This window comes from Taudactylus pleione, unplaced genomic scaffold (assembly GCF_031769625.1).
Source record: "Taudactylus pleione unplaced genomic scaffold, aTauple2 ptg000946l, whole genome shotgun sequence".
Lineage (NCBI taxonomy): Eukaryota > Metazoa > Chordata > Amphibia > Anura > Myobatrachidae > Taudactylus > Taudactylus pleione.
Genome location: NW_028285347.1, coordinates 3,065,318 through 3,092,363, shown reverse-complemented (window position 1 = coordinate 3,092,363; position 27,046 = coordinate 3,065,318). Strand labels below are relative to the sequence as shown.

The following is a 27,046-nucleotide window of genomic DNA, read 5'->3' as shown; positions in this document are numbered from 1 at the left end:
CAGTGCCCATGCTGCACTCCAGATGGGTAAGAACAATGAGGTGTGGGCCCTTCAAGACCCATGTGTACTACACACCCTACACCCATTATATTTAATATATATATACACAATCAGCCTTTTATTCACTCTTAATAAAGTATATGGTGGAAATCGCCCACATTCTTTATAAAGGCTTGCCAGATAGAAAGATGGGGGTTGGAAGCTTCTACCGCCCGGTTAATAACAAGTATATAGAAGAGGGATAATAATACATAATAATAATATGTGCTTGAATCGGGAGCGCGCCTCTGCTGCTCTGCAACCTATGCGCATGCGCATGCGCCGTGCTGCAGCCTGCGAGAGCGGTGGGGAGGGAAGTGCGCGTACGCGTGCTCGGGAGGGGGGACGCTTCTCCTATGGAACGTTGGCCCAGATTTATTACACAAAGGATAGGACGGGAGTTGCGGCTGCTGCAGGTCGGTGATGGCTTTATCTACCCCCACCCCACTTATTATATGCTTCTTGTGTTTTATGTTCATTATTGCACGCACACAGGGGTCTGATTGCATGCAGGGCTCCTCTGTGCGTGCAGAAGGGATTCATTTAAATGATCATTGTATGTACATCACAATGGACGGGAGTGCGCTGCTACATGGATCAGACATGGTGATCACGATACCTGTAGGGTATGGGAATCGCTTCATGACTATAAAGGCATCACTAGCTGTACTAGATGGGCCTAGGACCTTCTAAAATGTATAGTACATACCGTTTGATTATTTATTAAACAGTCCTTATACTATATTTAGACAGGCATAACAGCTGTAATAAGCTCTGAATGGCACATCACTTGGAAGAAAACAAAATCCTTATTTTGAGTAGAAAATCCCTGCATGTATTGGTTCTTTAATTTCAGGTTTAAAGGGAGCTGGTGAGTGAAATTCAGTCGTCCCCCCCCAGTGACAGCTGACACTGGTCAATAAATCAATAGGCAGAAAAAAATGTGAGTGTTTAGTCATGCACCAATATAATACATCAGAATTGATTTTTTTTTTTTTTTTAAATCTATAAAATAATACATGATTCATATAAATACTGATATTTAAAATAATTAAAATGATCCATTATTTATATGGGGCCAAAATATTCTGCAGCTGTATGCAGAGGGTGAGAGAAAATGAACATACAATAAGTTAGGTACGGTGGAATTCGTCCTGTCCTTTGCATTGATACAAAAAATGATAGTTACCAAAGACCCCCTTTGTAGAGGATTATCATACCCCTTTCACACCAGAGCTAAAACCCAGGTTGCTTCTAGATGTAAAAGGGGCAAAGGTTGGATTCCCAGCAATCCAACCCAGGTGGCTTGCAGGATTTAACACAGGAGCGACACGTGAAACCCTGCCAGGAGGCAGTCTTTAAAAAAAAACCAGGGACGCCCTGATTCAGAGCGAGCGCTCTCAAAGAGCGTCCGGCTCTGAATCAGGCCCAGTGTTCCAAATCTCGGGTCAGACCCTGGACTTAGGTGGAAAAGCAGTATCAGTTATCCACTTGTATCTTTTTTTTGAATAAATAGCTTTCCTAAGTAGTTTAAAAAGTAGCACAGTAAACTGTTTCTTTTTAGTTGAAAGAGGAACTCCCAGTGCCCTGTAGCTTATTACCTGTCCCCAGCTAGTAGAATGTGGCCCTTGGCAATCCCCTGGCCCCAGCAAAATATCCCAGCACCTGCAGCCACTTGGAGGTTATTAATCCTGCAGCTGCTGCCCCTTGTTGAATACTCTAAAGCAGTGAGGCTATCCAAAAAGACAGATTCATTTTATTGATTTATTCCTTCATTTATTAATTAGGAATGTTATTGATTTATTCATTACATTTAATTATTTTATTTAATATTATTGATTCACTTTAATTACAGGGTTACTTTATAGAACTGATTTAAGCAAAACAGAAACCCAAGATAATGTGTCCCAAAGAGCTTGCAGTCTTATCGGGAAAGGAACGAAATCTGTAATGTTACGGCTGTGTTTTTTTTCTACAGTAAAGTGACCAAGGAAGTAACTGGACTACAGGCTCAGACTGGGGAGAGATCTTATAGGAGCGACTTGTTTCCACAGGTGGATCTTTGCAATTGATATCAAGGAGTCCGACTAAATACAAACATCAGCTGGTGGGATTTGCAATTGTGAGTATTATCTTTTTCCATGTGTCTGTAGCGGGGACCTCAGTTCTGATGGGGCTCCCACTTCTAATTTCAGGGCACGATTAGTATTTATCAAAATGTGTATTAGTGCGCTAAAGAATATACTAAGTTATCCAAAGTGTTTAAACTAAAATAATAAGGGTTTTATTTACTAAAGTGTGGGTTTTTAGAAGTGGAGTTGTTGACCATAGCAACTAATCAGATTCTACTTTTCATTTATCTAGCACAGTGGTTCTCAAACTCGGTCCTCAGGACCCCACACAGGTCACGTTTTCCAGGTCACCCAGCATGTGCCCAGGTGTAGTCATTACTCACTGACACATTTTGAAAGAGCCACAGGTGAAGCCAATTATTACACTTGTGATTGTGAGGAGACCTGCAAAACATGCACTGTGTGGGGTCCTGAGGACCGAGTTTGAGAACCTGTGATCTAGCACATTCTAGAAGATAATAGCTAGAATCTGGTTGCTATGGGCAACAACTCAACTTCTTAAAATCCATACTTTAGTAAATATACCAATAAAACTGAAATGCAAGCTGCTAAATTTGTTCTGAATATATACAGTAATGTACCTCAATACAATTTGAAATGTGTGTAGCAGTGTTTAAGCAGACTGTTTCTGCAAATCAGCCTAAAACAGATGAATGTCATCATTCACAATTTCCATGTTGACATAATGACTACATAACCTCGAAACGGTCAGCATTCACTGCCTGCTTTTTTGCCATAAACTGCCTCTTTAGCTGCTTCATATAAAATTTCTCAAGTCCATGTTAGCGGCTGTGTTCACATCTAATATGGAGATACTTTTGAGTCTCCTTTGTCTGCATCAGATAATTTTACCAAGGATTTTATGCTGGGTACACGCTACCAGATAAATTCTGCCGTTCCGAGCGATTAAGGGATCGGTGTGCACCCGTACACGCTGAGCAATTTCTACCTCAGTGTGTGGTGTTTTCAAATGGGAAGTCGGGAACGAGATAGTATGTGCAGCACATCAGATCCCGACTTCCTGATCTGACGATTGCAGGAGTTTGAAGCCATTTTAACAGCTAACGCGTTTCCTGATTGCTGTATCTGGGGCATTGTGAGAACTATGGCCCTGATTCAGAGCCGGACCTCTGACCAGAGCGCTCGCTCTGAATCAGGGCCCACCTCCATAAATATGGAGCGTCCTCCTGGACGCTCGTATAGCTGTGGGTCACCACCCACAGCATATACGAGCGTGCAGGATGATGGTCGAGATGGTCTTGACCATCGCCACGGCGAGCAGAAGCCTGCGGTTGAGTTTCTCAACCGCAAGGCCAGGAATGATTTTGGCTCTATCAGAGCCAAAATCACTCCCACTGACATCACTAGTGATGTCAGTGGGGCCGGCTTCTGACGGTAGGGAACGCCTCCGTCTGAGAGGCACGCCCCCGGAACGCCCACCAAAGGGGGCGTGCTGTCAATCAACATCGACAGCACGCCCCCTTTGATCAGACACTACGAGCGAAGGAAAGTCCTTCGCTCGTCGCGTCTCGCGCATGCGCACGACGGAGCTCCCTCCGTCGTGCGCATGCGTAGTGCAGACCATCGACCCACTTGCGAGCGGACAGCCGCTCGCGAGTGGGTCTGAATCAGGGCCTATGCCTTTATGGCAACACCTGACAATCTTTCACAGTTTAAAGCTTATTTGGATCGTGAAAAACAAAAGATTGTTGTGGAAGAATTTCCTTTATTGAGCTGACATTTCATGTCAGTGAGAGTTATTACTAACAGAACAAATAGGGGCTACATGACTGCACTGGATACACTGTGACTGGCAATGGCTTCCCATTGGAAGTGCTACCTGCCAATCACACACAGGACTGGCAGTCCCAAGGGGAGGTGTTTCCTCCAGTGAGAAGTCACTCTTCAGCCTTACTCAGCTTCTAGGAGCTGTAGATGATGCTGTCCCTAGAAGTGGGGCTTGTGCGTTGTTCCTGTGTTTGTGCGCCTGCCAGATTCATTACGCAGTGGACCTGGCAGGTGGCAAGACACAGCCTCCAATCTGCAGTGCCCCGGTACAGTCTGGGAATCGGGACCAGAAAGCAGCACGGCGGGCAACCAGTGACTGTAGGTAAGAGCCGGCACTCACTGGAAACACATCTCTTACTTTTCTCCAAACTATGCGAGTTTTATTCATCCAGCGCTACGAATGATCAGTTATATAAAGTGTGCACTATATTTCTTCTTTGACATTCTTGGTACACCTGTGTCAAGGAGACTTTCTAGCCAATACTCCACATAAAGGGCGGGATGTACTATGCCGATGCGGTACATTCCGCCACTTATCGGGTACATACCGGCGTTAATTACTAGAGGGACTCCTGGGTTTGTTGCCCAGAAGTTCCTCTCCACATGCACAGATTGGATCCCTCAGGAGAAACCCGATAATAACCTTTTATGGCGTTCTTTAGATGGCGTTACCCACTGGGTCCAAACTTTGGAATGTATCGCATCCCGGAGCTTGGTGCATATGAGAAATGCGGTCATACCTCCAAAAACTGCATTTTCGGGGGTTTGACCATATTTTACCCATTAATACATCCCGCCCCTAAAGTTAAATTCTGCTCCGGTAGTACAATATGTCTAGCTCAAACTTATTAGTATGATATAACACAGGTAGATACCATAAAAAGAACTTTACAGTATACTGAAAAAGCTCTATTTGACCAGCGTAATTAATACCAGGGAATGGAATCGGAGCAATGGATTTAATGGTAAGTACAAAAATCCTCCTTTATATTCCAATCACTTAAGAACATTATTATGTAAATCTAGACATGGGAATACGTTACACTCAGGGGCGTATCTATAATGGGTGCAGGGTGTGCACACGGCACACCCTGCACCAATATTTCCTATTATCTACCACTTTGAAGTCCCATGTCGACTGGAGAGGCGCTACACAGAACGCCTACAAACTGGCCCCAGCGACCACTTTACCGCCGTTGGCAGGAGACTCCGGGCACAGACTAGTGCCCGTAGTCTACTGAACCTGTCAGTATGCCACGGCCGTCGGAGAGAGAGGAGGGTGCCCCGGATGGTGAGTGAACACGGGCCCCCTCCTCTCTCAATGCGCCCGTGGTTACACTGTTCCAGCCATGGGAACGCAGCGGAACTGGACACGTATAGTGTAGTGTGTTTTTCATTAAATTGGCAATATGAGGAAACTGCTGTGTGACTGCTCCCCTGATTTGGTTGCAACAGCTGTGTGACAGGTGTGTGGATTAAAGTGACATTGTCCCCCCACAGCGCTCGGGGCTCCTCTTCCATGTCAAGAGTTTTGCCTCAGAACAGCGACAGTTTGAGAACCTTAGTTGATGGGATGCAGTCAGCAGGTCGGCGGCTATAATGTCCACAGCTGCAAAATGTCAACCTGTTTAGTGTCGATATCGTAAATTCTGACAACTGAAATGAAGACATTTCCGGAATGCCGACATTAGGGTTAGGGACGGGGGCATAAGTATTGCTGCAACCGCAGTTTTGGGACATTGGTCGCATCCGCCAGAACATTAACCACAGACGCAGGGTTTGGGTACTCCCCTCTGCAACCGCCAGAACAGCTACATCGCCGATTGTTGACTTTGTTAGCATGTTGACATTTGATCAGTGTTGACATGCTTAACATGTCGACATAAGTCAACAAAATATGCCGATTCTGTAATACATGCGGAACTATTCAAAAATAAGAGGGACGCCCCGCCATAACATAACACTTTCTCCACTCTCTCCTGTCCTGCACAAGCTGTCTCAACTTCAGCAGAAAATATGAGAGAATGGAACCTCAAGTGACATTGTATTACTAAGTGCTATAAATACCTGAACGCTTTTAGCATAGTTGCTGTCTGTTTTCTGTAAGTTTTCAGGTTGTTATTATTGTGACTTTACAAAAAGCATATACTCTTATTATTTATTACAACAGTGACTGCAACATGGACCAGTTCCCATACCTGGTGAACCTGGCCAACCTGGAGGTGAAGGACAAGAGGGTGGATCAGATTTCTGGGAGGATCCTAAATCTCACGATGGAGATACTTTGCCTCCTGACTGGAGAGGTGAGGGATTCTGGGAGTATTAGAATGGCCTTAAATACGTGAAATTATATTTATTCTGCAACGTCAAAACAGATATCATACAATCAAGTGATCCCGTAAAAAGGATAAGCACCATAATTATAAATGTTTGCTGCCACAAGGAAATACACTGGGTGGGATGTACCAAGCCTTTGAGAAAGATAAAGTGGAGTATTTGTTTAAAGCAACCAATCAGGTCCTAACTGTCATTTCATAGACTATGCTACATAAATGACAATTAGAAGCTGATTGGTTGCTCTGGGCAACTTCTCCACTTCATCAAGCAGTGAAAAGAGTAGAGAAATGGGCCAGTGGAAAAGTTACCTATAGCCACCAGTCAGCTTTGAAGTAGCATTTATCAAGCACATTCTATAAAATGACAGGTAGAAGCTGATTGGTTGCTAAGGGTGATTTTTATACTGGTCCACTTACCCACTAGTTTTACTGTGTGATACATCGCCCCCTTAATCTTTAAAATGGCCACATTTGTTTTATTTAATGTTTTACATAATATTTTTACTTAAACCCTCTGAGCGCCATCATCGTAGAATACTGCAATATTAGTCACCTATTCCATGTTACTAGTGTTAATACATAAATATCACTAGGTGATTGGCATCAAGACCTGTCAATCTGGGTCCTTTATCTAATCAAATCCCCTAGCTACATCTTCCATCTATTCCCGATAGTAAGAGGACATGAATGAGTGACAAATAATCTAATTTGCTGTCAGCGCTGTCAATCAGCGGGTTCACTGCTGATTGGACACTTACTCTAATATATGCACCTTTAACCCGGAACTCGGGGTTGCCCTTGATGAAGCTATGAGGGAAATGTGCATAGGTTAATAGCAGAGTCCGTGACCCAGGGAACTGCATGATTTTAACAAATACTATATAGTGTATGTGTAGTATATAAACTGTGATGTTATCCAACAGTGTGAATCTCACGATGATGTAATAGAACTTCTGTGGAGACACTTGCATGGCCAATTATGTTATAATGTCTCAGTAATGTATGCTGCGATATAACCAAGGTGGGAAAGAACATTTTCAAATCAATTGTGCAGTTGACGCATGTATACATTTGGATAGAAACTGAATTGATTAAATAGCAACTAGTTTGCTAGGTGGAGGTGTAATCTATTAACATTTACCACTGAATGTGTTAGGAGGTGTATAAACCAAATAGGTGGAAAAGTGCATGTGCAAATAAATATATATAAATATATAAAGAGTAGAATATGTGGAACGGCACTCAGTGAGACTTCACAACTGGATAAATGACAGCACAGCTCTGCTTAGGGTCAACGTTTCAGTGTAGACACACTTTTATCAAGACATACAGAACAACATAAAAACACATACCTTAAATACACAGTTCACCTTGTGTACCTCCACCACGCTGATCAGTCCCGGCGGGAGTGATGACGTCACAACTCGCGCTGTAGCGCCGGCGTCACCGTCATCCCTACGGGGCGTGTCCACCACCGTGTTGAACCATCACCAAGACAACCACTGATAAACACAAAGCAGGACTGTAATAGTGTAGTGGCCACTGGCTACAGAGACCACTATAAAGAATCAATGCAGAATACATAAATCTGCACATGATAACGGGAAAACCAAGCTCATAATTGCAGAAGCTCAACCGTACATGTAAATAACTAATGTCGATCTAGACTAAAGCGTTAAAAGAAACAAGAAAAATAATTAATTTCATTAAGCCCAAATGGTTTAAGCGTCTGAAGATTATGTATCCATCTGGCTTCATGTTGTAGTAGGATCCGACCCCGATCACCACCTCTGATGTTAGGTGGAATCCAGTCTATAATCTTACAACGTAAAGTAGCTAATCCATGTTTCAAATCCCGGAAATGTTTGGCAACAGGCTGATCTGTGGCTTTGCCTTCTATGGCCGCTCGAATGCTAGATCGATGCATAGCCAACCGCTCTTTGAGTTGTCGTGTAGTCTTACCTATATATAGGAGTCCGCACGGACACCTGATATTGTACACAACAAACCTACTAGTGCAAGTAACAGGATATTTGATGGAAAATTTCTTGCCAGACCGGGGATGCACGAATGAGTTGCCCGTTTCCAGATGGCTACATGTAGTGCACCCAGTACATTTATAGTTCCCAGGTCTCTTAGTCAGAAAATGCGTTGGGACTTGATCACAATGCCGAGACACATCATTATGTACTACAAAGTCCTTAATGTTCCGTCCGCGTTTATATGCAGGGGTAATACGACTGTCTTTGAACATCTGTAGCAGAGTATCCTGAGACACTATGGGCCACATCCGTTTCGCTGTGTGCATAATATCTGCCGATGCATGCGAAAATTCCTGTATCCAAAGCACTCTGTTGGAATCAATATTTTTTTGTGTAGAAGTGAGAGCTGCCTGTCTAGATACTTTCAGCGCTCTCAACTTGGCATCCTTAAGAACCCTTGGGTTATATCCTCTGGTCAGAAATTTTAAAGACATATTTTCTATTTGTTGTTCAGCATCTTCTGCATTACTGCAAATGCGTATGATGCGGAGGAACTGGGAATATGGTAAGCCCTTTTTCAGGGCTGGCGGATGAAAACTTTCAGCACGCAGGAAAGTGTTTCTGTCAGTGGCTTTAAAAAAAAAAATAGAGGTGTTAATGCATAGATCATTACTAATGGTAATTGCCACATCCAAAAAATGTATGAACTCATGACTGCATTCAAAAGTAAATTTCACTGCGTTATCCAAAGTATTGATGTTCATCATGGTAGCGGTAAACAATTCCTCAGTATCGGTCCATAAGATGAATATATCATCTATGTAACGAAAATAGGCTGCGATGGAACCCTGTGTAGCTGGATCGGTGAAGAATAAATCTCTCTCCACCTCGCACATGAACAAATTAGCGAAACTAGGAGCTACACAGGATCCCATCGCACAACCCATCTTCTGAATGAAGAACTTACTGTCAAATAAAAAATAATTGCGAGATAAATTAAGTTCAAGAAGTATCATGAAAAATGAAATATCAGGACCCGTGTAGGCAAGATTGTTTGTAAGGATCCGTTTGATGGCCTCTAGACCTCTCTGATGGGGTATACAGGTGTAGAGACTGACAACATCTACTACCGTACGGGGACGGAACATTAAGGACTTTGTAGTACATAATGATGTGTCTCGGCATTGTGATCAAGTCCCAACGCATTTTCTGACTAAGAGACCTGGGAACTATAAATGTACTGGGTGCATTACATGTAGCCATCTGGAAACGGGCAACTCATTCGTGCATCCCCGGTCTGGCAAGAAATTTTCCATCAAATATCCTGTTACTTGCACTAGTAGGTTTGTTGTGTACTATATCAGGTGTCCGTGCGGACTCCTATATATAGGTAAGACTACACGACAACTCAAAGAGCGGTTGGCTATGCATCGATCTAGCATTTGAGCGGCCATAGAAGGCAAAGCCACAGATCAGCCTGTTGCCAACATTTCCGGGATTTGAAACATGGATTAGCTACTTTACGTTGTAAGATTATAGACTGGATTCCACCTAACATCAGAGGTGGTGGTCGGGGTCGGATCCTACTACAACATGAAGCCAGATGGATACATAATCTTCAGACGCTTAAACCATTTGGGCTTAATGAAATTAATTATTTTTCTTGTTTCCTTTAACGCTTTAGTCTAGATGGACATTAGTTATTTACATGTACGGTTGAGCTTCTGCTATTATGAGCTTGGGTTTTCCCGTTATCATGTGCAGATTTATGTATTCTGCATTGATTCTTTATAGTGGTCTCTGTAGCCAGTGGCCACTACACTATTACAGTCCTGCTTTGTGTTTATCAGTGGTTGTCTTGGTGATGGTTCAACACGGTGGTGGACACGTCCCCTAGGGATGACGGTGACGCCGGCGCTACAGCGCGAGTTGTGACTTCATCACTCCCGCCGGGACTGATCAGCGTGGTGGAGGTACACAAGGTGAACTGTATTTAAGGTATGTGTTTTTATGTTGTTCTGTATGTCTTGATAAAAGTGTGTCTACACTGAAACGTTGACCCTAAGCAGAGCTGTGCTGTCATTTATCCAGTTGTGAAGTCTCACTGAGTGCCGTTCCGCATATTCTACTCTTTATGTCATTTTTTGGAAAAGGCACCGGAGCATTGCCGTTTTATTGCGAGTGCCGGGCCAGTTTGGATTCTTTATATAAAATATATATATATATATATATATATATATATATATATTTCACAATTTATTCAGAAACAAACAATAAAACAAGTATATAGGTGAGCAGCTAAAACATAATCGGGTTTCCTTTAAAATATATTTATTTAAAAGACAATAAAACATATAGCTAAAACCCAGAGGCAATCAATAGTACACTTAAAAAACCAAGAGGTATATGGTAAAAAATAGCAGCTTATCTGAATGTATGGAAAAGTATTTCTCGGCAAAGTTCATGAGGTAATGGACAACCACATGTCCAACGCGTTTCGTCCTGGGACTTTTCCATACATTTTCCATACATTCAGATAAGATGCTATTTTTTAACATATACCTCTTGGTTTTTTAAGTGTACTATTGATTGCCTCTGGGTTTTAGCTATATGCTTTATTATTTTTAAAAATATATATTTTAGAAAGAAACCCGATTATGTTTCAGATGCTCACCTATATACTTGTCTTATTGTTTGTTTCTGAATAAATTGTGATATAGCTATATATATATATATATATATATGTCAGGTGCATAAATATTGGGACATTGATATAATTTTCATATTTTGGCCTCTATTCACCACCACAATGGCTTTGAAATGAAACAAACAAGATGTGCTTTAACTGCAGACTATCAGATTTAATTTGAGGGTAATTACATCCAAATCAGGTGAACGGTGTAGGAATTACAACGGTTTCTATATGTGCATTCCACTTTTTAAGGGGCCAAAAGTAATGGGACAATCAACTCAAAAGCTATTTCATGGACAGGTGTGGGCTATTCCCTCATTATTTCATTAACAATTACGCAGGTAAAAGGTCTGGAGTTGATTCTAGGTGTGACATTTGCATTTGGAATCAGTTGCTGTCAACACTCAATATGAGATCCAGAGAGCTGTCACTATCAGTGAAGCAAGCCATCATTAGGCTAAAAAATCAAAACAAACCCATCAGAGAGATAGCAAAAACATTAGGTGTGGCCAAATCAACTGTTTGGAACATTCTTAAAAAGAAAGAATGCATCGGAGAGCTCAGCAACACCAAAAGACCCAGAAGACCACGGAAAACAACTGTGGTGGATGACAGAAGAATTATTTCCCTGGTGAAGAAAAACCTCTTCAAAACAGTTAGCCAAATCAAGAACACTCTCCAGGAGGTAGGTGTATATGTGTCAAAGTCAACAATCAAGAGAAGACTTCACAAGAGTGAATATAGAGGGTTCACCACAAGATGTAAACCATTGGTGAGCCTCAAAAACAGGAAAACCAGATTAGAGTTTGCCAAACAACATCTAAAAAAGCCATTACAGTTCTGGAACAACATCCTATGGACAGATGATACAAAGATCAACTTGTACCAGAGTGATGGGAAGAGAAGAGTATGGAGAAGGAAAGGAACTGCTCATGATCCAAAACATACCACCTCATCAGTGAAGCATGGTGGTGGTAGTGTCATGGCGTGGGCATGTATGGCTGCCAATGGATCTGGTTCCCTTGTATTTATTGATGATGTGACTGCTGACAAAAGCAGGAGAATGAATTCTGAAGTGTTTTGGGCAATATTATTTGCTCCTATTCAGTCAAATGCTTCAGAACTCATTGGACGACGCTTCACAGTGCAGATGGACAATGACCCGAAGCATACTGCAAAAGCAACCAAAGAGTTTTTTAAGGCTAAAAAGTGGAATGTTATGCAATGGCCAAGTCAATCCCCTGACCCAGGGCCGGACTGGGACTAAAAATAGGCCCTGGCATTTTAAGAGCACACAGGCCCACTTCGCGTTAGCATCATGCTCCTGGCATAGACCCCTCCCCTTACTATTCCTGACCCCTCCCATTTCTTAGTCTATGCTCCTACAAATATAATTAATATTAGAACAACATACAAGTACACATACAACAGAGCACAACCTCCAGGGGATTCAAACATGTGCCATAGTCAAACATTTGGTATTGTGGTGGTTCTGTTAAGCTGTGTACACACCTATAGATATATCTATCCAATCCATGTGGTGGGAAGGAAAATCTGGGAATGTATGGGGGCAAATAACAATAGAAATTTGCTCCCAGATGCTGGAAAATGGACCAGATTTTCCTTCCCACCAGACAGATTGGACAGATATCTATAGGTGTGTACACAGCCTTAGGTAATGCTGGCACTTTCAATGGTGTAGGTCAGTGATTCCCAACCTCGGTCCTCAAGGCACACTAACAGTCCTGGTTTTGGTGATATCCATGATTGTGCACAGATGGTTAAATCAAAATAACTGAGGTACTAATTAAGTCTCCTGTGCTCCAGTATGGCTATCCTCAAAACCTGGACTGTTAGTGTGCCTTGAGGACCGTGGTTGGGAACCCCTGGTGTAGGTCATACACAAAGAAAGGGGAAATCATTTTCCCAATTGACCAAGCCCTAGTTTTGCAGTTGTAGAAGATTAGATAGTTTTCACTGTAGGAATTTTTTAGGGCAGGGGTGCTGAACGCAGAGGGTACATTTGTGCACACCAAAGCAGAGCCACTACACATTTTGACAAAAGAGCGTTTGTGCCGCCATCCACAGGTGAATCAGGGAGAGTGTGTGCCACAGGTACGCACAAAATAAAACAGGTGTGGTCTCACTGGGAAGGGGCATAACCATATAATAGTACCCCCAATTCAAATTATGTCACAAATTAGTGCCTCTTAGTGACATTATTATTATCCTATCTGTATATGGCGCCACAAGTATTCCGCAGCACCTTGCAAAGTACTTAAACAAATAAGTGGACAAGAAACCAGTTACTTACAGTACAATACAATACAGGACAAGAATATGCTGCATTAGCAATCATAACGCTCAAAATAAGCAGAAGGAAGTCGGCAATCAAGTGTTAGATGCCCTTTTGAGGAGTAAGGAGTAGAAGAAAATTTTAGGAGAAGCACATGAGGTAAGAGGGCCCTGCTTGTGAGAGCTTACAATCTAAAGAAATTACACCACACAGTAGTGCCCCTTCATCACAATACACCACACAGTAGTATCCCATATTCACATTACGTCACACAGTGGTGTCCCTTTTTCACAATACGTCACAGTAGTGCCCCATAGTCACGTAACGTCACACAGTAGTGTCCCTTAGTCACATTACACCATATGGTAGTGTCCCTTCATCACACTACACTGCACAGTAGTGTCCCTTATTCACGTTAAGTCACATTGTAGTGCCTTTTTTCACGTTCCATCAGTGTCCCATTTTCATGTTACGTCACACAGTAGTGTCCCTTATTCATATTACACCACACAGAGCCCATTCACGTTATGCCACTCAGTATTAGTGTCCCTTATACATTATGCTACACAGTAATGCCCCTTATAACACATTATGCCACACAGTAATACCCTGGCGTTCCGCAGATGGAGTCTGTCAGCAGATCATGAGGTGTCTGAAGATGGCGTCCAGTCCGTCCAGTCAGCTTCCCGCCCACCCCTGCCGTGCTACTCATCCCTGGGCCGGCTGCATCATGAGATCACCCCAACTGCACTTGACACTTCAGTGACTCCACCCTGTCCTCAGCACGGTGCTGCTGGGCAGTTCTGCAGGCAGCTCACAGGAGCTATCAAAATGCCATCCATTCCTACCAGATTACTCCCGGGCCCCGCCCGCACCGCACATCTCATCCCCGACCATGTCATAACGTCATTACGTGGCCTGTATGTAATGACTTCACTACATAATGACGTGGCCACACTCAGTGCCGGCCCGAGGGTAATTTTTTTGGTAAGCGAATATTGATGTGGTGCCCCTTAATGGAATAAACATTATACACAGATAAAGATAAATGAGGCCTATTTATTATTACAATTTATACAAATTACATTTAGTACAAAGCGTGGAAAATCATGTAAAAAGTTATTATCCCTGCTGTGATGTGCTCCTCGATTGAGATAAACACTATATAGTACATCACCCATATACAGTAGATTGTATAAAAACAATAAAACATTATGAAAATTTGCACATTTGTATACAAATATTATTACAATATGGATCTGCAGGTGTGAAATAGCAACATACTAAAAGGAATAGAGGGAGACAGGAAAGAGAGAGGAAAGGAGGGAGCCAGGAGAAAAAGAGAGGAGGAATTCGGGGAGCAGGGGAGAGAGAAAAGGAAAGATGGGATCCAACATAAGAGAATGAGGGAGAGCCAGGAGAGAGAGAAGGAATAGGGAGAGCCGAGAGAGAGCAGACAGAGAGAGAAGGGAACGGGAGAGCTGTGAGAGAGAGAGAGAGAGAGAAGGATTAGGGAGAGCCCTGAGAGAGAGGAGGAATAGGGAGAGCCCCGACAGAGAGAAAGAAGGAATTGGGAGAGCCCCATGAGAGCGAGAGAAGGAATAGAGAGAGAGAGAAATAGGGAGAGCCCCAAGAAAGAGGAAAAATAGGGAGAGCCCCAAGGAGACATAGGAGAAAAAGGGGAAGGAGAGACAAAGGAGAAAAAGGGGAAGCCAGTTGAGAGAGAGAAAGAATAGGGGAAGCCAGGAGAGACATAGGAAAAAGAGGGGAAGCCGGGAGAGACATAAGAGAAAGAGGGGAAGCCGGGAGAGACATAAGAGAAAGAGGGGAAGCTTAGAGAGAAGGAATAGGGGAAGCCGGGAGAGAGAGAGGAGGAATAGGGGAAGCCGGGAGAGAGAGAGGAGGAATAGGGGAAGCGGGAGAGAGTGAGAAGGAATAGGGGGAAACGGGAGAGACATAGTAGAAAGAGGGCAAATTGGGAGAGAGAGAGAAGGAATAGGGGAAGCTGGGAGAGACATAGGAAAAAGAGGGGAAGCCGGGAGAGACATAAGAGAAAGAGGGGAAGCCGGGAGAGACATAAGAGAAAGAGGGGAAGCTTAGAGAGAAGGAATAGGGGAAGCCGGGAGAGAGAGAGGAGGAATAGGGGAAGCCGGGAGAGAGAGAGGAGGAATAGGGGAAGCGGGAGAGAGTGAGAAGGAATAGGGGGAAACGGGAGAGACATAGTAGAAAGAGGGCAAATTGGGAGAGAGAGAGAAGGAATAGGGGAAGCTGGGAGAGATATAGGAGAAAGAGGGGAAGCTGGGAGAGACATAGGAGAAAGAGGGGAAGCTGGGAGAGACATAGGAAAAAAGAGGGGAAGCTGGGAGAGACATAGGAGAAAGAGGGGTAGCTGGGGCAGGAGGAATAGGGGGAGACGGTAGAGACATAGGAGAAAGAGAGGAAGCTGGGAGAGAGAGAAGGAATCTGGGAGAGAGAGAAGCTGGGAGAGAGAGAAGAAAAAAAAAATAAGAATATATATATGAATATGAGGGAAGCCGGGAGAGACATAGGAAGAAGAGGGGAAGCTGGGAGAGAGAGAGGAGGAACAGTGGAAGCCGGGAGAGACATAGGAGAAAGAGGGGGACCTGTTAGAGAGAGAGAGAGATAGGAGGAATAGGGGAGACGGCAGAGTTTAGGTATAGGGGGAGATGAGAGGAGAATAGGGGAAACAGAAAAGAGAGAGAGAGAGAAGAAATCAGGGGAGATGGAAGCAAGAGTAAGAGGAGGAGGAGAAATAAGGTGAGATGAGAGAGAGAAGGAAACTAATGGGGGAGATGGCAGAGCCAGAGAGAGATGCCTCATGTAATTTTGGAGTGTGCAGAGAAAGTTTTAAACGGTGCCCATATGCAGTCCTCTGTGAAGCTGCGTCCTGCTGCACTTCTGTCGCTGATGCCCGGGTTTAATAAGCTCTACCATTTCGTTAACGGCACTATAACACGGAAGTGTGGCTCCTCTGAATGGTGTGCGCTTCGTCTCAGCTCCTCGTGTGGCTCAACCGGTTCCCGGCCAGCAGACTGTCAATATATAGCGCGCCGCTCACCCTCCAGCCCAGATTGACAATGCCCCCATTGCCAAGGGGTTTGGATGCTGGCCGCGTCATGACGCAATGACGTGGCCGCGCATTAGTGAAATTCCTTGCTGAGCATGGCGCCGCCCGGGAGGTTGTACTGCCGGGTAAGCCTGCACTCTGCCAAACCGGCCCATTTGGCCATCGGCCTTTCTGGCATTTGCCAGAAGTGCCCGATGGCCAGTCCGGCCCTGCCCTGACCTGAATCTGAAAACTGAAGGGAAAATGCCCCAAGAACAAGCAGGAACTGAAGACATTTGCAGTAGAGGCCTGGCAGAGCATCACCAGGGATGAAACCCAGCGTCTGGTGATGTCTATGCGTTCCAGACTTCAGGCTGTAATTGCCTGCAAAGAATTTGCAACAAAGTATTAAAAAGTGAAAGTTAGATTTAGGATTGTTTAGTTTGTCCCATTACTTTTGGCCCCTTAAAAAGTGGGAGGCACATATAGAAACCGTTGTAATTCCTACACCATTCACCTGATTTGGATGTAATTACCCTCAATTTAAATCTGAAAGTCTGCAGTTAAAGCACATCTTGTTTGTTTCATTTCAAAGCCATTGTGGTGGTGAATAGAGGCCAAAATATGAAAATTCTGTCAATGTCCCAATATTTATGCACCTGACTGTGTGTGTGTGTGTGTATATATATATATATATATATATAAACAAGTCACTCTAGCAGCACTCCTCTCCAATCGATGAACTCAAAAGTGCAGGTGTCTTCACATAAACCTCCAACAAGAAGGATTAAAATATGTAATAACCAAGCGAGCGGCACTCATTGCAATAATGTAAACAGGAGACCAGTTACGCCTTAACTGGTCTCCTGTTTACATTATTGCGATGAGTGCCGCTCGCTTGGTTATTACATATATAAATTTATTTATTTACACATGCACTTGTCCACCTATTTGGTTTATACACTTCCTAGCACATTCAGTAGTAAATGTTAATAGATTATACCTCCACCTAGCAAACTAGTTGCTTTTTAGTCAATTCAGTTTCTATCCATTGTTTATCAATACTTTTACCAGTATTTTATTGTTGACTTAGAGCTGACGCCATAATATTTTAAGGCCAAGTTTGCTACAATTTTAAATACTAAATTGTACATCACTGTTCACTTTTATCATTGGCGCCATACCCACCTATTTCTTTGCATGTATACATTTATTACAAAATTACTAGTACATAACAGGATAATATTGCAAGACAGATATATAATGTTCATTTGCACGATCACATATCTGATTCATTAGGGATAATCAGTGTGACTTAGAACATCTGCCCTTTGAAACTGACGGCAGCAATGGAGACTTCTAATGCTGCGGATTTCATCACCAGCTGCTGGAGACATTATATTTAGTTACAACTAATTATTGGGACTGATTTTGACCTATACATTTCCCCACTAGATAATATTAATGGTGTATTAAGTAAAACATATGTATTCAGCTCAGCTTGTCAGTTTTCAGTAGCTCCAGTTACTGCAACATGTGTCGATTGAGAGATTGTAGGTAGAATAGCAGCAACATTTTGATACATGAAAAGAGGAGAATTGAGTGACAGTCAGTTTGTTACACTGTGAACGATCTGTTGCTGAGCCAGAGTGATACATAACATACACAGTAATACAATACTAAGGACAGGACTGCATGACCGTGATGGAACAAAATATTATTTCTTGTACAGAAATATTTCCTGATGTGCTTGAATAATTAAAGGGTTCCAATATACAAAGATATACGCAACGAGTATAAATGAAGACCTTATGAGCCAACTGTTAACTGGCAGATACGGGGTGATAATTGGTGGATTTACTAATTTTAGACAGCCCCACAGAGTATAATATATTGAAAGTGACAATTTTGAGCTAGATAGGACCATACAGATTTAACTATTGGGATATCTTAGAAACAAACAAGGAGCCATCATAGATTGGCCAATTTAGATAGGCTCCTTATCATTATAATCATGAGTGGTTACTATTTATTCTAGTGGTGCACTTTCCCCCGTATGTGATTATATGAATAATAGGTCTGTAAATCTACAATAATATAATAATACACACTGGGATTAACATCACAAGATAGTTTCAATTATCAGGCCAAACAATTGAATAAGAAAACCAAACAAGTGAATAGTGGTTTTTTTTAATCACTTTATTTCACAGAATGACACAATTAATTCACAAATCACAATACTTAGCTGGCGCTTAAAATAAATAAATAATAGTAATTTTATAGATATTAATAAAAGTTATGTTTTACTTTACCTTGTCTATCTGGACCTCCATATCTTTAGATATAATTCAGTTATCTATAGTAGAATTTATCCAGTGAGTGCCCCTTATGGGAATACGTTTTTCTTTTTCTAAGTAATCTTACAGGAAACCTTGGTGTACTCCCTGACCTCTCTCACGTTACAGGTGAAACCAGAAATATCCTTAACCAAACAATCGGTTTTTCAATCACTTTGCTGTTTAATAAACCAAGCTATCTGGCACATGAATTTAATAATACAGAGACAGAATGTGATTGTGACAATTTCGTTGTAATAAATTTTATTCAATCATTCAAGTCTAAAAAGTAACATCACAAAATGATGCACAGTAATATAAAATTATGCAAACAAATTTCTAAAAATAAATATAATATTTCCTTTCCTTTTGTATCTGTTGAAAATGTCTACTGTTCTGTAGGCTATTTCAAACACATTTTTGGTGCCTATGGCTTTCTGCTTTAAGGTTACCACTCCTGATCTGTGAATAAACTGATGACATCTTGTATGATTCGTGTTTACAAACCAGTTAGAAAGTACTAGCAGTGGTGTATCTTTTCTGTTCCATTCCCTTTTCACGCAGAAGTTGATAATGTATGTTAGACTATTTTATATATTGATGCAAACTACCTGGTTAAAATAAAAAAAACTTTTTGCAAAACCCTAAGGTCTCAAGTATTCTGGATACAAGATCCTATACTTGTACAGAATAACCCTATGTCATTGTAACTGAGATTATTACCAACGGCGAATCGGTCTGCAAAGTGTGTACCCAGCTTCAGACCCTCAGGGAAGATACATTTTTGTTTTAAGTCATAGAGAACAAGAATACTGGAGATGTCAGTATAGATAATAGCGCAGACCTAAAAGAGAATGATTTTTGGGATCACTACATGATCCCAGTAAGAGAGTAGTTAAGGAACTTAATGGTAGTAATTCTGTAAGACTTGATAGGTTAATAAATAAATACATTTTTAAAATGTACTTAATGTTTCATTATCAAGAATTTTATACATGAATAGTGAAAATATCAATGGAAACAAAATAAATTACCTATTGTAATGTGTCTGTGGTTGCCATGGTCGTCACATGACACGAGCAAACTGTAAATTGCAAATAAAAACTTGAATCAGAACTCAAATATCAACAAAACATCACTACTTACAGCTAGCAGTGATTATTTAGAAATTATTGTTATGTCTGTATTATTGTTTATATTAAAAAATATATCAGCAATGTTCCACCTTTGTTTTGCCCTAGTGTAGTTTTATAGGCTATCCTGCCTGCCGATATCCTGACTGCATCCCGTTTTATAGCGTGATATTCAGTGACTGTTTTATTTGCATTTAAGATGTGACGCATACACTGATAAATGTCTCTTTATACATAGGAATTCATTGTGGTGAAGAAACTTGGTGACCAACTCAGTGATGAATCAAAAGATTTCACCCTGGAGCCTCCACCTCATTCATATGATCGAGATAATGACAAAAAGATTGTGGAACTCGCCAACAAGATCGTTCAGCTGCTGACTGGAGAGGTGACTGCTGGGAATGGGTTTGAGACATGTTTTTGTTGTAACTTGTCAGTCTGACATCACCAATTTGCAGAAAAGAACTTAAGTGCATCCAGTTGTACCGTTCAAGACAAAACTCACTTTATACATTTTGTTAGGCCCATATGCTATATTTTACCAACCCATTCTTGAGTTTGCAGATACTAATTCTACTGGTAAGGATTCTACCAGAGGCGTATTAAGAGAGGAGGTGACCTGTGTGCAGACTCCTCCTCTCTAGCCGGTGACGCAGGTCTCCGGGAAAATGTCCGCCACTCCATTTTCCCGTTGATTTGTGCAGGCCTGGAGAGGTAAGCATGGGTGCAGGGTGTGCAGTGAGGCTCCCCTGCACCTATTATAGATAGCCCATTGAATTCTACTGTATAATGACCCCCTTGCATAACACATAGGGGACCCTGTATCACCTAAAGTCTCAATCCAGCTCATACCATAACTCTAGGTATACTGGATAACTCCACCTGTGCATAGTTCTTCCATTAGCTTATCCATACAGTTTAATTGAAAGGCTTTAGGTGATTTGTAATATGCTCAGGCTGTGGAACCAGGGTACGTGGATGATGACAGTCACCTCATGTTTCAGGTCCCCCTGAAGTGTGGGGATATTGCGGTCTATTTCACTACGGACGAGTGGGAGTACTACAAAGAACACGAAGAACTATACGCTGACAAGGTGACAATATCTGCGAGGTCTCTCCGATTACAGCGTAAGTCTAAAGTTCAATTACAGTTTTGTGCTAGAAAACGTAATTGGAACTATTTCCATTTTGACCCAGAGGAGGTGAAATAATATATTCCAATGGCAAAAGTACCAGACACATTTATCTGTTCTGTATTCACCAGTTACTTGTGTCATCTACTTCCTGTTGTACGATAATATGTGCTCCTGTGAATTCATTGTTCCCTAGTGAATTGATCAGTTGTAGTTTCCTGACTGTACTGAATACAGGCAACCGGTATACTATAATCTGATTAATACATCTTCTGTTGAATAACAAAAGTAAAAAAAAAATAGAAGATTTTTATCAAATTTTTTCCTCCCTGACCATTCCATTTTTACTCCTAGATCCATATAAAAAGGTCTCCTGCCAACGTGGGTTGTGTCCCTTTTTAAGTAATAATAATTATTTTTTGTGTTCATTCTAGCACCATGCATGTCACAATCCGTGCAGTTCCTCTTTCCTGTCTGAGGTAACGCTGTCTGCTCTGGTGCTTCTAGCACACTCAACTGATGCAACAAACTGCTGAGAAACAGACCAGAGAGTGCTAGCAGCACCAGAGCAGAGTGTGACACCCCAGGCAGGAAAGAGGAGCTGCACAGGTTGTGACAGGTGCAGGGTGCTAGAATGAACACTAAATTCTATTTATGTAGCACTTTTCTCCAATAGGGCTCAAGGCGCTTTACAGATAGTATGAACTTAATACAGAGGTTTAGATTTTCATAAAATATAGAAAACATGAAGACAATACAAAGATTAAGATTTGCATAAATTCCAGAAACCATGAATACAATACAAAGGTGCTGCAGCCATTTTGGGTCTTCAGTTCCAAGTATTATTCATCCTACCCAGGAGGGATCCAAGTGAGGCAGCCATTTTAGGCGCACTACATAGGATTACACTGTAGCTGAACATGAGCATGTTAAAATATGTAAGCAGATTTGTGTTCTTACAGGTCGAGCACTTCGCAGGGATAGAGGACCGGAGCCCCCGAAAGTAAAACGAAAGGGGAAAAGAAAATATGTCAGGAGAAAGGTCAAGGAATCTATTCCGTACGATGAAGGAAATGAAAGAGATGCATACAAAGAGGAAGAGGAATGTATGGCACATAATATGGAGTGTAAACCTGCAGATAGTGATACTGATGAAAGTTTTGATGGTTTGTTCGTAGTTAAATGTAAAGAGTGTGGCAAAAGGTGTCAGAACAAGGCTGCTTATATATCTCATTTAAAGGCACATACCAGGGTGTATAGCTGCAATATCTGTGGTAGTTTTTTTGCTGAAAAAATGCTACTTCTTCAGCACCATAAAAACCACATTGAAGCTAAGCCGTACTGTTGCCCCGCATGCGGTAAGCGCTTTGCCCGGTTAATCAATCTTGAAACCCATCAGAGGATTCACACCGGGGAGAAGCCATTTTGTTGCTCTGAATGTGGTAAAGGTTTCACTTGTTCATCCAATCTCGCTAAACACCAGAGAATTCACACTGGGGAAAAACCGTTCACTTGTTCGGAGTGTGGAAAGTCCTTTGTGAAAAGCTCACACCTCTCTCGGCACAAGAGGATTCACACCGGAGAGAAACCGTATACGTGTAACGATTGTGGCAAACGCTTCACGAATAAAGAAAATCTGGTCACACACAGGCGGTTTCACACAGGTGAGAAGCCATTTCCCTGTGTGGAATGTGGTAAAAGTTTCAAATTCAAATCGCACCTCATTGTACACCAGAGGATACACACCGGGGAGAAGCCATATTCATGCTCTCACTGCGGGAGGCGCTTTGTAGAACGGTCACACCTCATGAAGCATGAACGTAGCCACACCGGAGAGAAACCGTATTCATGTAAGCACTGCGACAAAGCCTTTGCCCGCAGCTCACACTGCGTGAACCATGAAAAGACGCACATACGAGAGAAAAAATTTCCATGTCCAGATTGCGGGAAACGCTTTGGGCTGAAGAGCCAACTAAACCGGCACTGGAAAACCCATTGATTAAATTATATAATTTATGTACAATTTGACATGACGGAATAATATACTAGTACAGTACTTTGACGAGCTAGAAATATAAACGGACTTTCCTCTGCAGTGAAAGGGTTTGATTGGGAAACTTAATAGAAAAAAGTTCTTACAGCAATTTCAAAAACTACAAAAGGTGATAAGAAAAAAAAAAAAAAGTTTATTCACCGTTGTTTAAAACCGTATAAATTTCTAAATACTGTTTTGTATTGTTTATTTGTCAGTTTCATAGCAATTAGATTATATGTAGATTGCTTGGTAAATCCAAGGGTGTAATCTATCTTTGCAATTATGATTTTTCCATTAGTGCAATGTTCCTTAGTGTGTGTCCATAATTTATTTTTTTATTTTATAGTAGTCGCCAAGACAGCGCTGTACATGCAGATGTACAGAGACATGTCTTCTATATTAATGCCTTTTTATATAATACATATATATCAGTCATGTGTTAAGGCAGATGTACTAAGCCTTGAAAAGTGATGAAGTACCAACCAATCGGCTCCTAATTGTAATTTTTTAAACACAGCCTGTAAGTGACAGGAGCTGATTGGTTGGTACTTTATCACTCTTCACTTTATCACTTTTTAAAGCTTAGTACTTCTCCCCCTAAGGGTGAAACTATATTCCATGTTGAATGCAAACAAATATAATTTATCAAGGTACAGCTCAGGGTAATTAGGAAACATTGTATAAGGTGTTATACAGCAGGACATAGGGAGAACAGGTGTGCAGGTATTTTGCCCTGCAACAAAACAGTGTTGTCTGATACATAAAAGGCTGACTTATTCCAAAGAGCATATATATCACTATAGAAGATCGTGCTGAGTAGTGGTAGATTTTACCTAGGAGCCACCTGCAGGGACTTGCTGGCAGTGGCAATGACTTCCCATTGGAAGTACTCCCGGCTATAATCACTGCTGGACTGGCTGTCTCAGGGGAAAGTGCTCTCTATACCTGGGACTGCCAGTCCGGACTGTGCTAGCAAGACGCACTTGGCAGACAGGCAAGGAGCCGCCGCTGATACTGAGGGTCCTTTAATACTCCACTTCATTAAATCACTGGTACACTAATTTTCTCAAACATTTTCACTATTGACAGTGGGAAAATAAAGTGAGTGTAACCTGTTTATCTTTAGAATAGACAGGCCATTCCCATGTAGAAGTACACTGGAAGACATTAGTGATATTGGTGTCATTCAGGACCATATGCTAGAATTATTTGGTTCTTATAGAAGTATACCCTTTGCACGGTAAATAGTTGTGTTCTAGGTCCCATATTTATATAAATAGAAAACCTTTTGTTGATGAATCCCTCTAACGACTTTGTATTATCATTTAATGTAGTTATTTGATTTTGTATCTATACATCTTCATCTGGTGGCTCTTTGAAGGGAGATAATGTAACAACCAATCAGCTTCTGACATTTTTCAAATGACCATTAGAAGCCGATTGGTTGGTACTTTTATCTCTCTCCAAGGTTTGATAAATATCTCCAAGAGTTTGGGGTGTGGTATGAAAACTCGACACCAAAATGTCGACGGGTTCTGCCTAATGTTGACATGGATGTGGGGTTGACAGGGACCTTCATAAATGTCAGGATAAAGATGTTGACAGATTCATAATGTTGACATTTAAGAAATGTTTTGCTTATTTTGGCCTAAACCTAACACTAAAAATAACACAAAAATGTACTGTTGACATTTTGGTGTCTACATATAAAATGTCGACATTGTACTTGTTGACATATGTCAGTGTCAACATTGCGACTGAAAACCTTTTAGTTTGGATAGTGTATCCATGAACATAACTACCATAGGTGTAAAGGGTGGAGCTGTTATGGGGCCCAGAGCTGAGGGGGCCCATCTTCCTTGTCAAAGTTACATGTGTTATATACATTTTTCACCATTGGATGGTACATAGGGGCCCTAAAAAACTTTTGCTATGGGGCCTTCAAATACCCAGTTATGCCACTGGGTGTATCTATTACTGTGACATTTTCTGAATTGAAAGTACTTAGGCAAAACACTACCTATATATATATGTAATAAGTCCATAGGTCAGAGGTTCCCAAACGCGGTGGTCAAGGCTCCCCAACAGTTCAGGTTTTAGAGATATCCATGCTTAACCACAGGTGACTTAATTAGTACCTCAGTTAATTGATTTAACCAAGGTTATCTCTAAAACCTGAACTGTTGGGGAGCCTTGAGGACCACGTTTGGGAACCTCTGCCATAGGTGAAGATACACCAGAAACTGGTAGAAAAGATTCTGCTAAATGCATAATCTAATTTGCATATTCTAATGAAAAGGAGGGGCCTAAATGAAAAATGATAACCCTGGAACGGGTTAAACCTAAAATCTTGACATTACCTATTTAATTGTATACAGACATAGATATTATACAGCTAAGTAATACAAGATGTTTAACATTAATACTTTTAATTGTATTTTTATGCATATGATTTGTATTGTTTTCTGTATTATTATAACCTGTATAAACACTAACTACTCTGAGTGATGTGTGAAGATTGTTTGATAAATAGTTATGGTTAAATGCTCATGAAAGATCACACAGCTGCCTATACACTTTACAGTGCTATGGACACAGAACCATTGTGTATATGTCATCTCGCTAGAGTAAAGCTGCATACACATCTAAAGATTATCTGTCCAACCAGCCAACTAGTTGATTGATTGGAATGAAAATCTGGTAACGTATGGGACTAACTGATTATCAGCAATTTGCTCCTAAATGCCAGAAAACAGATGAAAATGGACATCAGACAAGTTTGTTAAATGTTTGAGCTAAACAATTTGTTCAAACAACAGTTTTTGTCCATTTTCTGGCGTTTGGGAGCAAATTGCTGATTGTCAGTTACTCCCATACATTACCAGATTTTCATTCCAACCAATCAACTAGTTGGCTGATTGGACAGATGATCTTTAGAAGTGTGGCCAACTTAACTGTCATATTTAGATTACGTCACAGCCCCCATTGTAGACCTGCCTGTTCTAGCCATTAGAGGAGGAAAGACCCTGAATGGAACCTTTTGAAAGATTGTAAATCTATGGCTGGAGTGATAAAATAAATTGCATTTTAAAATTGTTTCAGCAGCGGAAAACAAAGCCATGTATTTTTTTATATATATATCTATATTTTTTTAACAGGTCCCCAAACTCTGCCATTACAGTCCATGTTTTAAGGATATCCATGTTTGACTCCAGATGATCAAATTGACTGAGGTATTAATAATGTTCCCGCTAGCAAGCGGTCAGGGCAGCGTGCTGGGATTGCCGGCCTGGAGTTCCTGGAAAGGGGGGAGTGGCTGGTCAGGGGCGTGTCTGTGTGACATGCCCCTCCACACGCATGTCACAAGGACATGCATCTCACCACAACTTTTCCCACCCGCAGGACACTGCAGGTGGAGAATGCTCAGGGCAGGCTGTTATAGCAGGGCGCCACTAAATGGTCAGAACGCATTTTGTCCTTTTATATTCGGGCAGGACATGGCGTCCCGCTAACGGGAACACTAAGTCACCTGTGCTCAAGCAATGATATCCTTAAAACGTGGAATGTAATGATGGAGTTTGGGAACCTCTGGAATAGGCAATAAAAAAAGTTGTATATCCAAAATTATTAGGGTGTTTGTGCTGAACTGTAGTCTTACAATTTATACAGAGCATCAGCAGCCCACCCCCAGAATTACTACTCAGTAGAACTTTAAATGGACAAAACCCCATGTAATTGTTCCCAAGTACTGTTCTAATGAACAAACTCTGCATTGGTTTCCATAGTGTTAGCATCTCCTCATGAGATATAACGGTTCTCAAAGTATGAATATGTGATGTTGAAACGTGATCGAAGAATCATCAATCTGAAGCTCTGGATCATCCAGCCGAATCGTTTTCCTTGCCCACGGGACGCTGACGCAGCGGGTTTCACATACTTGGGTGACTGCTTGCGATGACTATTACCAGCTGCTGGGGGCTAAATTGGTGGTGTTAAGCAATGAGCTGCTAGCAAGAGCCTTGGTCGCTCAACCCTATTGTTTTGCTAACTGACTATCTTCATCTTCCTCTGTGC

General features: G+C 41.7%; 1 protein-coding gene across 4 annotated transcripts; it reads left to right on the top strand.

The window, feature by feature from the left end:
• The first annotated feature begins 371 nt into the window (after positions 1–371).
• Positions 372–25,637, top strand: LOC148473273 (uncharacterized). Of its 4 annotated transcripts, none has more exons than XM_088459894.1 (6): positions 372–455; positions 2,018–2,161; positions 6,130–6,262; positions 20,043–20,192; positions 20,809–20,932; positions 21,900–25,637. In XM_088459894.1, the coding sequence occupies exons 3-6, from the start codon at positions 6,140–6,142 to the stop codon at positions 22,934–22,936; spliced, it is 1,434 nt and encodes a 477-aa protein (XP_088316020.1). In that variant the 5' UTR covers positions 372–455; positions 2,018–2,161; positions 6,130–6,139; the 3' UTR covers positions 22,937–25,637. The 4 variants fall into 4 exon arrangements, with proteins under 4 accessions (XP_088316020.1, XP_088316023.1, XP_088316021.1 ...); XM_088459897.1 differs by lacking the exon at positions 372–455 and adding an exon at positions 595–665; XM_088459895.1 differs by lacking the exon at positions 372–455 and adding an exon at positions 673–735.
• The last annotated feature ends 1,409 nt before the right edge of the window (positions 25,638–27,046 follow it).